We start from the raw sequence: 15,125 nt of genomic DNA on the forward strand, positions 1-15,125 counted from the left end.
GATGAGGTCAGACAGGAGTCTATGTGGACTATAATGTTTGTAGACAACATTGTAATCACTAGTGAGGGTAGGGAGCTGGTGGAAGAGGTTTGGACACAAAGTTAGAGAAGCAAGGCTGAGATGGATTGGACGTGGGATAGGTGGGTTAGTGAATATATTTTACAAGGGATGTTGAAGATGAAGGTGCAACGCAGTAGAAAAAGAGAAAGACCACAGATAAGATTCATGGATGTAGTGAAGTAGGGCATGATGAGGGCTGGAGGCCAGGGATAGGGTGAAATGGAGACAGATGACCAGATGACCACTGTGGCGGAGACCCCTAAGGGAGCAACCGAGAGAAGAGTCCTAAAATGCTTTATTGTACAGAGTACAATTTATTTATACCTTTATTAGTTCAAATATCTCTATTTCTCTTAATATCATTTGAAGAAATACTTTACATCAATTTAACTATGCTATGTAACTCGTTAGTATCATAATTTTTCCTTGAGCTCTGGTAAATGTATTCACACTGTAAACAAAACATTCCTCTGAAGGTCATGTACAAGGACTGGATAGAGTGAAAAGGCAGCCAAAACTTGGACAACTGTTGTTCGGGAGGGGGGGCAAAGGAAGGAGGCGACATTAAACCCGCCCTCTCGAAAGTGGCATCCTGTTAATCCACTGACGTCACGCCATTTTCCACCGAAGACGAAAAGGCACAATTTAGCCGGATCACAATCGATAATCTGAGCTGATATTTACACCTAAAACGGTAGCGTTTCAATGTATTGCGTTGTTATATGTTTGCAAAACGACCTGTTGTGAGTTTACTTCACATATGTGAATGTATAGTATAAATTTCTGCGGCTGCTAGCAGAGTGCTGCTACCGCTGAGTAGGCCTCGGTAGGCGGCAGCCATTTTAGCTCCCTGTAAATAAGCTATTAGCCTCGAAACACAATGCAGCGTCGAATATGCAACAATATAGTTGGAGATATAAAGCAAACGAGTTAACTAAGGCATTTGGGATTCGCTTCGTCTGGCTGTCTGTTTTTGTTTGTTTTTTAAGTTTCCGTTAGCATAACCTGCAAATCCAGCGCAGGAAGTAGGCCAAGCTCTCAATTCGTTTGTGAGTAAATGGCTAAGTGAGAGAGAGTGTGACCAGTCTTTGTAGTGTATGTAGTGTAAAGCGCTTTGGGGTCCATAGGGACTAAGTAAAGCGCTATACAAATACAGGCCATTTACCAGTCTTTGTCTTAGAGCTAAAACATTAATATTATTCTGCTCACTTTTCAGATACAGTCATGCATCGTGACTGTCCCCTTGACTGCAAGGTCTACGTTGGAAATCTCGGCAACAATGGAAACAAGACAGAGTTAGAAAGAGCATTTGGCTACTATGGTCCTCTCCGGAGTGTTTGGGTGGCCAGGAACCCCCCAGGCTTCGCCTTTGTAGAGTTCGAAGATCCCAGAGATGCAACTGATGCCGTGCGGGAGCTTGATGGAAGGTAGGTGGCAACCTATGCAAATCAGTTTATGCATGCTCAATCATCCAGGTCAGGAAAGTGGATTCTGTTTATCTGCACATGGCGTTTTCAGTGGAAGATGATGAAACGTTTCTCCTACTGAAAACGCTGCATCCCAATGAGTAGTCTACTTAAATGAAGGTATTGCTATTGGATCGGTACTACTCTTTCCTCCAAGTTCCTGACATTGCTCCCATTCTGCAGAAAGGAGAGTTCCTCTCATGCAGTCACACTTTTAACAATGATAACATGTTATTGGTCATCACATCTGTTACATTAGCAGACATTTAGACTACATTTAGACATTCAAATGATATATTCAGCCCACTGAAGTGTGCTAAGTAAGTCATTTTATTGGAAAAACGAGGAAAAATACTTTCTATTCATGTGTTTGTTTGTTTTTGTTTTTTGTTTTTTTTTCTTTTGCAGGACTTTGTGTGGCTGTCGGGTGCGTGTGGAGTTATCTACTGGCGAGAAGCGTAGCCGCACTCGAGGCGCTCCCCCTTCATGGAGCAGGCGTCCTAGAGACCGAGACGACTACAGGCGGCGTAGCCCACCACCCAGACGCAGGTGACCTACATGTTGTTGTTGGCCAGTAGACACGATAACCAATCTATTCTGCACTTTATTCTTGCTTGGTCACTTACCGGTTCAACTTTCTTGCCCACAGTACAGTTCCCTTTAATTGCATTTGGGTTTCCAGTGTAGGTATTTCTAGTGTTTGTGACCTTTTCTGGTGATTATATATTTGTGGGTGTTGCAATGCCTAAGACTTGCAGATTCATCTTCATTGACATTAATGGTCATTTTATGGAAGGAGCCACACAGATAGTCATTCACCATCATGTAGTGGAAAAGGGGCATTATTTCAGAATATAGAGAGGGCTGCCTTTCTGTTTCTGAGGCATCTAAAGTGTGGTCTGCAAGACCTAGGTTATACTTAAGGCACAAATGCTTCCTTTGAAACGCACATTTTTGTGCAGTCTCATTTTAACTGTTTTAAAAAGGCAAAAATGGGTGTGGGGAAACAGATTTAGGCAGTCAGTAAAAGTATAGGCTAAGTATAAGTATACATTTTGGGGGGAATAAAAGTGCCAAATGTGATGCAATTTTTTTTCTTTTTGTTTGAGGATGCTTTTTATTTTTCATCTATATTAATAAGAATGAACCCGTTGCAGAGCCACCACCATGCCTCTTCTCACCACCCTCTGAGTCAATCAACTAGTCCTCTTTCAGCATCATGTGACTGCTGATCATCGGGCCGCAATCAGCTTGGCTGGTGCTGTCACATGACCCAGGCATGGCCAGTCGTCAGGTTGCACCAGCCCATTGGTTCCTCAGCATGCCGTTCTCAACCTCCTCCTCCTTCAACCTTAACCCAAACGGCAGCGGCCACCTCACATTCCCGACCAATCAGCGTATTACGTTCCCAAATGTCTACAACCTACCAGCAGCAGCCTTCGGCTAACCAATTAAAGCAGGAAAAAAGCCACAGCCAGCCCCCATCTGCCTGCCACCTAATCACCTTGCAGCATCTGGCCAGTCCTATTCAGCCAATTCTACCCACCCGGCCGACAGTCTGCCTCCCTTTCGTCATTTCTAGCTTGTTGAAAACCAAAAATACTAGTAAGTTTTCCTGCTTCATTCAGTACACTGCTGATTACAGTTTTAAAAGTGAAGAGACAGCTGGTTTAAAAGGGTTGTTCTTTTTTTTTTTTAATTATTATTATTTTAATCATAAGTTTGTCATTTTGTCGTCCACCATTTCTGTAGTCCTTGTTTCAAAGGGGGATGGACCAACATCAAATATCTGGAACGTCATGTTTCCAGAGATTTCGATGATAGATAATCATCTGGTATGTCTTGGGGCTCTGAGCAGAATTATGAAGTCACATCAAAACTTTCCTTAAACACCCCCTATGAATATCAGATCTTTGTGTGTGTGTGTGTGTTCCCGGTTTGAGATCTTAGCCTGGCTGTTTCACGAGGCTTATTCCCTGTGAAAAATAAATTTTGGTACCAATTTCCATTTCTGTACATTTTTCCCTTAAAGTGCAGTGGACTGAATTCATACAGATGGTGGCCCAAATGGTGTGCTGGGTTTTTGATTCCCCACATCAGAGCCGATCCACAGTACGATATCAAACTACCTTAAGATGAAAATCCTGCTGGGGTTTCATGCCTCGGAGCTCTGAATCTACTGCTTATGAATCACGGGACGAATCCTAATCTGCATTTCAAAGTTAGACTGAAATATAATTGGACTTTATTGAAAGGTGCATGTGTTACTGTGGGAAAGGTGAGAGGTGGTTTCCTCTGCACCTGCCATCTTTATGTGCTGGGTCCACTGCCAGTGACTTCTGTTTTCTGGTTGAAGTCTTTGTTTTCCTTGGAAAAACATGCAAGTCGTTTACTTCCATTTTGAGTTCTTGAAATAGCCAAAGGGCTGTGCTGAGGGAGCCCCGTGTAAGAAAAGGAGTAAATAATGTGGAGCTCTACACAGTGATCAATCTATCTGTCTTCGTCCTTAACACGTTTGTATTTTCCCTGCGCAGATCCCCACGCAGGAGGAGCTTCAGCCGCAGCCGTAGCAGGCAAGTCATCTTTCACGCTGCATGAGATTAACTCTATAATTTCAGCATTGTGTATGCATGTGTTTTATTTGTAGCATACAAATGTGATGCAGAAGTGTTGCGCTAAACCTGACCTGCGTGGAAGCTGAAATGTTTTTTGCAGAGGTGCTTGTTTAACTTTACAGCCTGTTTGAACCTTTGTTGCTGTTTCTGTGATGATGCAGTGTAAGCTCTGCGCTAATTGATATGATGTGGAAGGCAAAGTGGAGTCGGCTTACACTAAGTGAAAACTGAGTGTGTACATATGCACACTTAATATATTCATGTTTACAGATTTCAGACCTTGTTTACGTGCATCTTTACACTAAATTAAATGTAATTTGAAAGCAAACCACCATCTTTTTAAATATATCTAACTTTTGGTTAAACTGTTTTTGTTTTAAAAAAAAAAAAGTTATAAAAAAGTTATAAAATTTTTATAATGGGATGTTTTTCTTCTTCAGGTCTTTCTCCAGAGACAGGAGGAGAGAGAGGTCCCTCTCCCGGGACAGGAACCACAAACCTTCGAGATCCTTCTCTCGATCAAGAAGGTACTTGTACACCTTGAACTGTGTGAAGATTATTTCAGTCCATTAAAGTAGGGTTGTTAGCGACTCATCAAATAGACAAACATTATTTATTTAAATAAAATATTGGGATATTAATTTACAGTGACAGTGTTGGTTCATAGCTGACAAACTGAGATAAAGTCAGCTCGACTGAAAAGCCATCCAACACCGGATACTCCTGTCAAGGCTGCCTCTTAATCCAGAGCAAGCAAATGTCTCCATCCCACCAGTAAAAAAACAGGACAGCCACCTTCTTAAAAAAAAAAACCACGACTTATTGCTATTCTTGGTGACTAAATGGTTGCCCAAAACTTGGGGGTGTTGCAGGTTTGTTGATAGCTGTTTTATCCAGTTAGTTGAAGTAGGCTTTGAAATTTAAAAAAAGAGGGTTATCATAGGGTGTTTGGTGGCAGCACCTGTTTCTCTGCTGAAAGTAAAGAGATGTATGACCCAGAGTAGAGCTGGGCGATATGAGATTTTTTCATATCGCGATATGTTTTTTTCATTTCAGGCGATAACGATATCTATCACGATATAAGCCAAATGACTATATTTGTAAGATTTAAATGTGCCGTTGCTCACAAGTAAAAGGTGAAATAATCAGCAGCTTGTTTTGATTTAAATATTTATTTCCCATAATAAGTTCAAGAGGGTAGATGTACTAAAGAAACATGAGACTTTTTCAGATAAATAAAGGCAAATATTGCAAACTACACAAAAGGCAGCCGCTAAAGCGTTTAAGTTTCAAAATAGAACAAACGAAACAGACTAAATTGTCAATTCCACTTAGAAACAAAATATTAATTCTAAAAATAAATCTTAGTTTGTTTTACAGAAGAACAGACAAAACTGACTAACTTTTGTCAATATCAAATAAACTGAGAACTAAAAGGAAATTCTCAATCTCTCCTTGTTGTATAGCTGAGCTTTTCAAACAGTTTTAACAGTTACTTTAGTCTGACAAAAGCCGAATGATGAATTAGAGCTTCCAGTCAGAGATTGAGCATGCACCGGTTTATTGCATTTCCAGACTTGCTTTCGGCACAATTTATAGTGCGCGCTACTCTTTTTGTGAGACTTGAAATAGCCGAAATACCTTCACACTATGGAACTTCTATGGCTCTTCCGTTCGACAATCTCTCCGGCATTGGAACCATCATCTGTTTTCTCTTCGGTAACCTTCTAGTCGGCACACTCATTTCCTCCGTTCCCCGGGCGGCAAAGCGGCTGGCTGCTTCCCAAAACAAATACACATGTGCGGCTTGGCACTTGTGCTGTACGTAACAGGTCACGTGAAGTGACGCTCCGGCTGTGATTGGTTCGGCTCTGCACTACTTAATTTGGATTGGCTGTTTTTTGTTTTTTGTTTTTAAGAGGACAAGAGCGGTGAGGTCTATCGCGATAGTTTAATTTTTCTATCGAGAAAAGGTTATTTCGCAATACATATCGTTATCGTTCAATCGCCCAGCTCTAACCCAGAGTATCCGCCTCAGAGTAAACCGATCAATAACCACTCAGCTGAGTGTGTGAGTATGTGTGACATCAGTCTGCTGCTGTTGGTCACACGATTAATGAATCTGGCATCCTGTGGGTGTGATGTTATACGCAGCACAAACACATTTCAGGTGCATTTAAAACCCAATTTGATTGTTTGTGATTGGTGAAGGGCGCTTTAATGCAAAAATGAGCTGAAATGTGTTTATTTTTTGTCTTGTTCTCCCTCACAGCCGCTCCAGGTCTAATGGCAGAAGATAAGAGGTCTGCCAGGTGTAAAGGGAGCTGAAGATGAACGGTTTTACGGGCTTTCCCGTTTCATATGATGGACTCATCATGACCGTGAGGTCACTTTTTTTTTCCTTTTTTTTTTTTTTTAAAGAAAACAACAACAATCAAGCATTTTAGTGTCCCTCCCTTTTTCCTGTTGTGGTGACTTTCAAATACAGTGACTGGGCGTGTACAGGTATAATAGCTCACCTGTGCCATGTCTGTCTTGCTGGTCCTGAAACAGTAGTGCCACCCAGCATTCCAGTTCACCAGTTAATCTCTGAGCTTTTGTTTTCTTGAAGAATGTTCTGTGTAGTTAGACATCGTGTGAGTAGTCCGTCATTTTTCACTGTGTAAATGTCAGCATTTTTTAAAAAAAAGAAAAAGATGGGATAAATCCCTTTTTGTTTGTTTGTAAGCCAACTATTTTTTTTCTAGCTACACTCTTCATAATGAAGTTTTCCATCTGTTAGTGGTTGGCTGTTTTTGTTTATTTAAAAAAAAAAAAAGGCAGCCTTTTCAAATGCAAATCTGTCCAGTGAATCAAAATAACTACAAGGAGCAGAGGTCAGATTTTTGTCTGTGAAGTTTTTCATTTTTTTTCTTTTGTTTGATACTATGTGAAATTGTCTCAATTAAAAATACTGGTTGGTTTTAAAAAAAAGTTGGGGTTTTTTTGTATTTTTTTCCTCACACCTTTCCTAAGATTAATAAAGTACCAATGTACTCTGAGCATTTAACCCCCACCAGAGGGCGCTCTTGATGTGTGAAGAAGCCCAGAGCATTGTTTCAGCTGAATTAAAGATGTGCCTTTATTTAACCCTAGCTGCTTTGTAAATGAGGCTTCACTCTTTTTAAATAGCTTTCATAGCTTTATTTTCATTTGCAAGTATTACTTTTTTGCATTTAATATAAATCTCAAGCAACTCTCTTCATTATAAGCAGTGCAATGAAGGTAAAATGAGTTTAAACACCTTGGGTCAAATATTCAGAGCAACAGAGTCCAGGAAGGGTGGAGCAGGTGGAGATGAGTGTCAGGGGTCATTTTTGATAGGATTCAGCGAGAGTGCTCAATGCCTCAGGGAAGAGACTCGATTGGAGATGGTTACAACGGGGAACGTGGAAAATAAAATTTGCTTGTATGCAGACATAGCGCTAGGAAACCCGGAAGAGGGAATCCCTCTGCTTATGGAAATACTGGAAGAATATGGCAGACTGTCCTGTTACAGACTAAACATTCAAAAAACTCAAAGCTTGACGTTCTTTTTTAACCCCTCAAGACAATTGGTAGCAAGATATAGATTCGGATGACATCAATCTCAATGGAGTACTTGGGGATCCTGCTGACAAAGACCTTGCATTGTTATATGAAGTTAATTATAATCGGGTGAAAGAGAAGATATATAAGATAACTCTTTACAGTCATTACACAGTCATACATAGTATAGTAGTACAATGAAATTGGAAAACTGTCCTACGTCGGCACTACATATAACACGACACGATATGACACATCACAGCGCAACACAAACAACACAACACAGTATATTAACTTATTAAAAAAAAGAATAAGTGTATTTGTATTGCACATTAATTATTACTGCACCTTGTTATAAATATAAATATTATTATTGTTACTGTTTTTACCGTTGTTACCCCCCCCCCCCTAAAAAAGTCCAGGTAGGTAGCCAGTCAGGTCAGCTGTTTGCATTGATCAGGGTATTGCTCTGTTGTAAAAGCTGTCCTTGAGTCTATTTGTCCTCAGCAGCCTGAACCTCCTGCCAGACGGCAGCAGCTTAAACACCCGGTGTCCTGGGTGTGTGCAGTCCCGTAGGATGCTGCGTGCCCTCCTGAGACAGCGAGTGCTGTACAGGTCATCTGCAAACTTAATGACTGTGTTGTCTGGGTGGGAACTAACACAGTCATGTGTGTACAGAGTGTACAGTAGGGGACTCAGTACACAGCCTTGGGGAGAGCCGGTGTTAAGGCTGAGGGCTGAGGAAAGATGAGGCCCCACTCTAACTCTCTGTACACGGTCTGAAAGGAAGTCTCTGCTCCAGCGGCAGGTGGTAGAAGGAAGTCCAATTTCCAGCAGTTTATGAAGATCTGGAGAGGTGGGGTCTGCTCCACCTCGATCTGGCCAGCAGAGTTAGAGCGATAAAGATAAATATCCTCCCAAAGCTGCTATATTTGTTTGCAGCACTTCCAGTGGAGGTTCCAGCAAAACAATTTAGGGAGTGGGATATGCATTGCTCAAGATTCATATGGGGAAATAAAAGGCAGAGAGTGAGATATGCAATATTGCAGCTGCCTGGTGAGCGGGGGGGATGGCCCTACCATGCTTTGAGGATTACTATCTGGCAGCCCAGATCAGACCTCTAGTGTGCTGGTGTAACTAAGTATGAGGCAAAATGGAAGGACATTGAGCTTTCTTTGATTGATTTCCCAATACAGTTTGTTCTGGGGTCTCTTGAGAGTTTGCCACAGGCATATCAGATGCAAAATTTCTGTGTAAGTTTTTCTCTGAAAAAATGGGCAGATGTGATTAAAATTTTTGGTCTTAATAGGGAAATAGGGTTGCTGGGATGGCCAGCGTATCTCCCACGCTTCCTTCCAGCATTATTAGACCATAAATTTAGGGAGTGGTCCAGGCATGGAATCACTGCAGTCTGTAAGATAGTGAAGCATGGGGAGCTGATAAATTTTGAGGATGTGTCAGATTTACGAGATCGGCAGGGAAGATTTTTATCGCTACCTACAGGTTCGGAGCTTCTTCCGGAAGGAAGTTAGAATGCCTGACGCAGATGCTAGTGGGGTGATCCAAATATTTATGGATGCTTATGGTGAGAACATTATAAGAGGTACTACAGGCAAAGTGTATAGAAGTTTTATAGCTATGAAAAAGACCTCAACAAGATATGTCAGTCATCGATGGGAAATAGAAGCAGGTATAACTATCTCAGAGGAAGATTGGTCGCGGATGTGGAAGAATGTGTTATCTACCACAAATTCTTTAACATGGCGAGATTTTGGATGGAAGAATTTAATTAGATTCTTCATCACACCAAAGCAGAAATCCAAAATAAGTGGTTCAGGCGCTTCATGCTGGAGGGAGTGCGGGGAGGTCGCTGCAGGTTGCTTCTATGTCTTCTGGTCATGCCCTAAACTGAAGACCTTTTGGGAGGAGATTAAACAACTGGTGATGGATGTGCTGGAAGTAACACTGGACTTCTCCTTTAGTACCATGTACCTTGGGAATATCCCTGAGGATATAAATAAAAGAGACTCACACTTACTGAAAATAATTATGGTTGCATGCAAAAAGGCAATTACTAAATGTTGGTTACAGACAAGCCCCCCCACACGGAAGCTGGTCATAGACATTATTAACACAATTCATCATATGGAACTGATTACCCTCTCACTGCGGCTGCAGAAGGAGAAAGGAGAGAGTTTGCGAGAGATTGGATCATTATACGTTAAAAGACTAGAAACTGATACCTGTGTGATGCAGAGGGACAGCTGTGGATTTGTTTGAATGGAACATGCACCTGTGTAATATGTAATATATGCAAGTAAAACGAGGCGATGTGAACATATGTGAATGTGTTGGTTTCCCTTGCCCTCTTTAGTTCTGTATGTAACATAAGATGAAAATCAATAAAGAGAAAGTATTACAAAAAAAAAAGGATTCAGCGAGAGTGAAAGGGATGGTAGTGAGATCTGCTATATGGTTTGGAGAAGTGAGAAAGCTGAGCAGAAAAGAGGAAAACCTGAGAGAAGATTCTTGAAGGAGGGCATGCGAGTTAGTGAGATGGAGACAGATCCACAATGGTGACCCTTAAAAGAAGAAGACCACATTTAACAAAAAGCTCACTCAGAGCAACCTGTTGAATCCACTTCCAGCTAGTGGCGCTTTGGGATTTTTTCCTTCTGATTTGTTGAACATCATTTTCTGTTTCACGGTTTCACTTCAGGTAGTTCAAACTCCACATCAGTACAGGTTTCCCCATATTTAGTCCTCGTTTATGTAATAAATAATGCACAAAGGGTCTTTTTTTTAAAAAAAAAAAAAAAACTTTTTAGTGTTTAAATTCGATGTAAAATTCCCCTTCAGCCAACTAAAATTTTAAATAACGTAAATGTGATATCTTTTATAAATAAAGCACAGGCTTTAATATTGACTTTCGAAGACGATTAGCTGAGTAGAGGAGCAATGAGAGGACTGAGGAGGTTATTACTGTTCCCGTTTGCCAGTTCCCAGTGTGTCAACAAGTCAGGATTAAGAAGGGAAAAAAGCAACCTATGGCAGGTTCATGTTCTCGTAATTTCCCTCCTTTTCTGTTGAACGTGGTGTTTAGTAAGAGGCTGTTATGTAATAGGTTGACTGATTGTTTAACCCTTTCAGCAGGACAGATAACCAAATCAAATCAAATCAAATCACTTTTATTGTCACATCACATGTGCAGGCACACTGGCACAACACATGCGAGTGAAATTCTTGTGTGCGAGCCCCACAAGCAACAGAGATGTGCAAACACAACAACACAAACGAGCAAAATACAAGAATGGCCAACCTGAAACTAATAAATATATGTACAATATATAATAGTGTATGCATTTCTGGATGTGTATACTAAATATTTTCCTACGTGTGTGTGTGTGTGTGTGTGTGTGTGTGTGTGTGTGTGTGTGTGTGTGTGTGTGTGTGTGTGTGTGTGTGTGTGTGTGTGTGTGTGTGTGTATACACATTTTTACAAATTAAATAGTAAAAAAACAAAAAAACAAAAAACAAAAAAACAATCCAAACAATGATGTCCTTGTGCTATTTATAAAGTCGTGTGAAAGCGTCTGAAAACCGTGCTAATACTGAAAATAGTAGCTAAGAGTGAAAGCGTAACATGATGCATAAGGGTGCTTCACACAGTTTCATTCACTAAATTTAAAGCTGTGGGTGGCGGACTTTATTTAAGACATCCCGCCACAGCTCTCACGCTGTCCAGTAACTTTTCCTGGGTTACACCCAGCTCCAGCTGTTCACGCTCACAGTCCACGTGAAGCCGGCATAACGGAGACTTGAGTTCTCAAATCTGCGCGCGCTTTCCCGCAATTACTCAAGCCCGTGTGACGTCACTGGAACGATGACTCTGCATCCACGGCGACGGGAAGCCACTCTTTGAGCCGTGGTATTTCCACCCAAGCGTTATGTAACGCATTACCTGTGGGTTTGACGCCCACGGAGCAGAGGACAGGATGATGTAAAGCACACAATGGTGCTGCAGCGTGTTAATTCTAGACGAGGTCACAGTTCAGTACCCTGTGATCACCCAGCGCTGAGCTGGGTGATCAGACAGTAGATGAAGACAAAATAAAACACTTTAAATAATCAGTCCATACACTCTCTTCAATCTGCTCCAAGGTTGGGATTTCATATCAGTGAGAAGAAGAACTTGGCATCCTCTCTTTCTTCTTATAGAGTGTTAATGGAGGCGAATATTTTACCTCTGTCCTTGAACACAACACTTTATTAGGAACACCTGTGCACCTCCTTTCTCAGAGGAACCCTTTGACAGCAGTGTGTTTGGTTGGTTATTTGCATTCAATTTTATTTCATCCAATTCAATTTTATTTATATATCACAACAACAGTTGCCTCAAGGCGCTTTGTATTGTACAACCCCAATCCCCCCACCCCCCACCCCCAAAAAGGTAGTTTTGATGCTAAATAAAAACGAAATGACCAATGAAATGAAATGATTTATTTACAATAAAAACATATCAACTGTTTAAACTGAGAAAATGTACCATTCCATGGTCCTGTTGAGCAGTACATCTCAAACAGGCTGGAAAGGCCCGTCCCCACTTCAGTTAACAGTCTGCAAACATCTGGGGAATTAGGAGACCAGCTGGCTGGACTTCTAGGATCGGACTATTGTCCAATTCATGTCTCAAACAGGATTCTAGCTGCTCAGCAGTCCTGGGCCTTCTTTGTCGTATGCGTTTCATGATGAGCAGATGTTATCAGCTGGTGAAGTTCTGGCAGATCAGTTCAGCACTCGGACTCTTCTACTATGAAGTTATGCTGCAGTAATCGCTGCAGTATGGAGTTTAGCATTTTCTTGCTAAAGACATCATCTGGATGGGAGTATATGTTGCTCTAAAATCTATATATACCTACCTATGAGCACTGATGGTGGCTTTGCAGAAGCACAAGCTGACAGGTTGTAGCCATTGGATGGATAGATGAATGGTTGCTAGATGGTTGCAGACCAGTCTCTTGGCCTGTGTGACTGGGGCTTTATTCACTTGATCCTACTCTGTAACTACGATTGTCACACATTGAAAATGGTGGACAAGTTAATGTTTTTATATTTTTGGGGTCTTTCATCAACAGTGAGGGGTAAACAGGAAAAGAGAAGTAGAATGAGCAGGGGAAGACACGCGGGAAAGGGTCACACTCAAACCCAGGCCACTGCATCTCATCCATATATGGCATGCGGGCGCCTGCTCAACCAGTGAGCTAAACAGGTGCCAAGGATTAGTTAACGTCTCCAAAACCTCAATCGGACTGGAAATATTTTGCAACCACAGCTACTGCCATTTGTTTTAAACAAATGCATTCTTTTTTAATTAAAAAGAATGCATAAGGTAATTTCTAAGACCCAGAAGCTGTATTTATACACGTGAATGGAGCACGATCCTTCATACTGTGTGTAAAAATCAGAGCAGCTGTTTGGTGGTGAACCTTCTGGAAATCTCTTTCTGCGGTGAAAACATTCAGCAACTCAGTCTGAGCCTTTTGGAAACATTGGTGCAAATGACCCGGTAACTTCCTGATTCGGATCAGTTAAGTTCTGTCCTGATACCGTCACTCATTTTATGCTTTTTTTTTCTCTTGCCTTGTAAATGCACCTCCGCAGCTTCAACACGTGTCTATACCTGCAACATTTGAGAAGACTTTTTTTTTTAGCCTTATGGACATTTAAGCATTGATTCTGAAGTAAAAACAATGATCCACAACAGTTCGTTATACTCTTAGACATACAAACAATATCAGAAAGCCAAGTTTTAGTTGAAGCAATTGCGAGGTAACAAAAGAAACCCAGCATTCAGGTTAAAAAGTAATCCACAAGGAATTTGCCTTTACATGTCTGTCCTTTTCATTGGCTTGTTGCACGAAGAAGCTGCTTTTATTTGCGTGAAACTGAACTCGGTCTGAACTCAGCCTTAATCTTGGGACTGCTGCAGATTTAGATAGAAAAACAGTTATTTGCACAACCCGTATGCATGTTGTAATACGGTGCTGTCATATGGCACACTGGACCGATAGTTCTGTAAATGTTTTTCCTCTGTGTTTATGCCAGAATTTGGACACTTTGGCATATCTAAATAACTTTAATGTTTTTTTTTGCAGCGGGATGGTAAAATCAGTAACCCTCTATTCATTTTTGAAGGCTACATAATTGTGCGCTTTGCAGGGTGCTTTGTCAGGACATGCTGTGCTCCCAGGTCAAAGTGTCAACATCCAGTATGTACAGTAGAAAGCTGAAGCAAATCTGTTTCCCTGAAATGCTCCTTGCTGAAATATGGGTTATTTAACTGTAAGCATAATTAATAACAAACAGGTTTTAACATTTTAATGAGATCATACACAAGTACTTGATTTTGATTTTGTTGTATGTTTTCAGTATTACATAAGCATGGTGTCAGGTAAAATTGCAAAGAGCGGGACTTCCTTGATAAATATTTAACTAAGTGGTAGCTTACTTAGTCTATGCACTTCATTTGGCGCTATCTGTGAAACAAAGCTTTTACGGTGGGTGCAGAACAAAGACCTGAATAACACAATTTGATTAGGCCTGTGCACTGTGCCGCCGCCTCAGAGCTGAGCGATAATAGAGTGTCCACTCAGCTGCACGAGTGTAAAAGCAAATTAACTCCAGTGCATATCTCCACTGAGTATAACTTCCTAGCTGGTGTGTTGGTGTGCATGTGTGTTTCTCTTGTGTCTCATCACTCAGTTACTTAACAAAGGACTCACTGTAGAGTCAGATCAGCTGGGCCTTTATACACCGAAGCCTACAGTCTGGGCCCTTATTGTTGATGTTCTGGGAACTAGGCTAAAGGGCAGCATGATGGGGCTGGAGAGCATTGGGGACGGGGGTGTATAATGTTATGTAATAATAACACCCTGAAAGTGTCAGCAGGGAATACAGTCTGCATGTATAGTTTATTACTGTCTTGTCACTGCTGCTAGTATAAGATTGGGTTTATTCTGTAAAACTTGAAGATATTTTCTGAAATAATTCTGTTTTTCTTTTTAGTTTTTTTTATGTCAAAGTAAGTTGCACTCATGGGCCACTTCTTTAGTTACATTAGTTGCCTTAAATTTCCAATAAGCTGACTGAAACTAGTTTGAGATGATTTGAGCTTTGCGACATGGTGCATTGGTCAGCAGCAATACTCAGGATGTGGTGTTTAAGTGATGCTCAGCTGGAACTAAAGGACCTAAAGTGTGTGAAGAATATATCCCTCCAGGCTATTACACAATCGACTGAGGTGTTGATACAAAGCTGGAGCGCAGATGGATCCATTCTTTTGTGTTGCTTACAAAAAATCCTGAACATACAACCTGAATGTGGCAGCAGGAATCGAGACTCATCAGACCACGCAACA

At 41.1% G+C, this 15,125-nt stretch overlaps 1 protein-coding gene across 2 annotated transcripts; it reads left to right on the plus strand.

Annotated features, from left to right (window-relative positions):
• The first annotated feature begins 595 nt into the window (after positions 1-595).
• Positions 596-7,114, plus strand: srsf3b (serine and arginine rich splicing factor 3b). Of its 2 annotated transcripts, none has more exons than XM_085406586.1 (6): positions 596-754; positions 1,277-1,487; positions 1,935-2,075; positions 4,061-4,099; positions 4,582-4,668; positions 6,414-7,114. In XM_085406586.1, exons 2-6 carry the CDS (start codon positions 1,285-1,287, stop codon positions 6,439-6,441), a joined length of 498 nt encoding a protein of 165 aa, XP_085262712.1. In that variant the 5' UTR covers positions 596-754; positions 1,277-1,284; the 3' UTR covers positions 6,442-7,114. The 2 variants fall into 2 exon arrangements, with proteins under 2 accessions (XP_085262712.1, XP_085262713.1); XM_085406587.1 differs by lacking the exon at positions 596-754 and adding an exon at positions 944-1,109.
• Positions 7,115-15,125: the final 8,011 nt, after the last annotated feature.

The sequence above is a fragment of the Rhamphochromis longiceps genome, linkage group LG5 (genome assembly GCF_057381845.1).
Source record: "Rhamphochromis longiceps isolate RC_006_pf linkage group LG5, R_longiceps_female_GT1.1, whole genome shotgun sequence".
Classification (NCBI taxonomy): Eukaryota; Metazoa; Chordata; class Actinopteri; order Cichliformes; family Cichlidae; genus Rhamphochromis; species Rhamphochromis longiceps.

Bases quoted from the DNA above. Each gene is read 5' to 3' on its own strand.
- srsf3b (XM_085406586.1), top strand. From the start codon at position 1,285: ATGCATCGTGACTGTCCCCTTGACTGCAAGGTCTACGTTGGAAATCTC. The intron at 2,076-4,060 runs GTGACCTACATG...TTCCCTGCGCAG, and splicing joins AGCCCACCACCCAGACGCAG to ATCCCCACGCAGGAGGAGCT. The intron at 4,669-6,413 runs GTACTTGTACAC...TCTCCCTCACAG, and splicing joins TCCTTCTCTCGATCAAGAAG to CCGCTCCAGGTCTAATGGCA.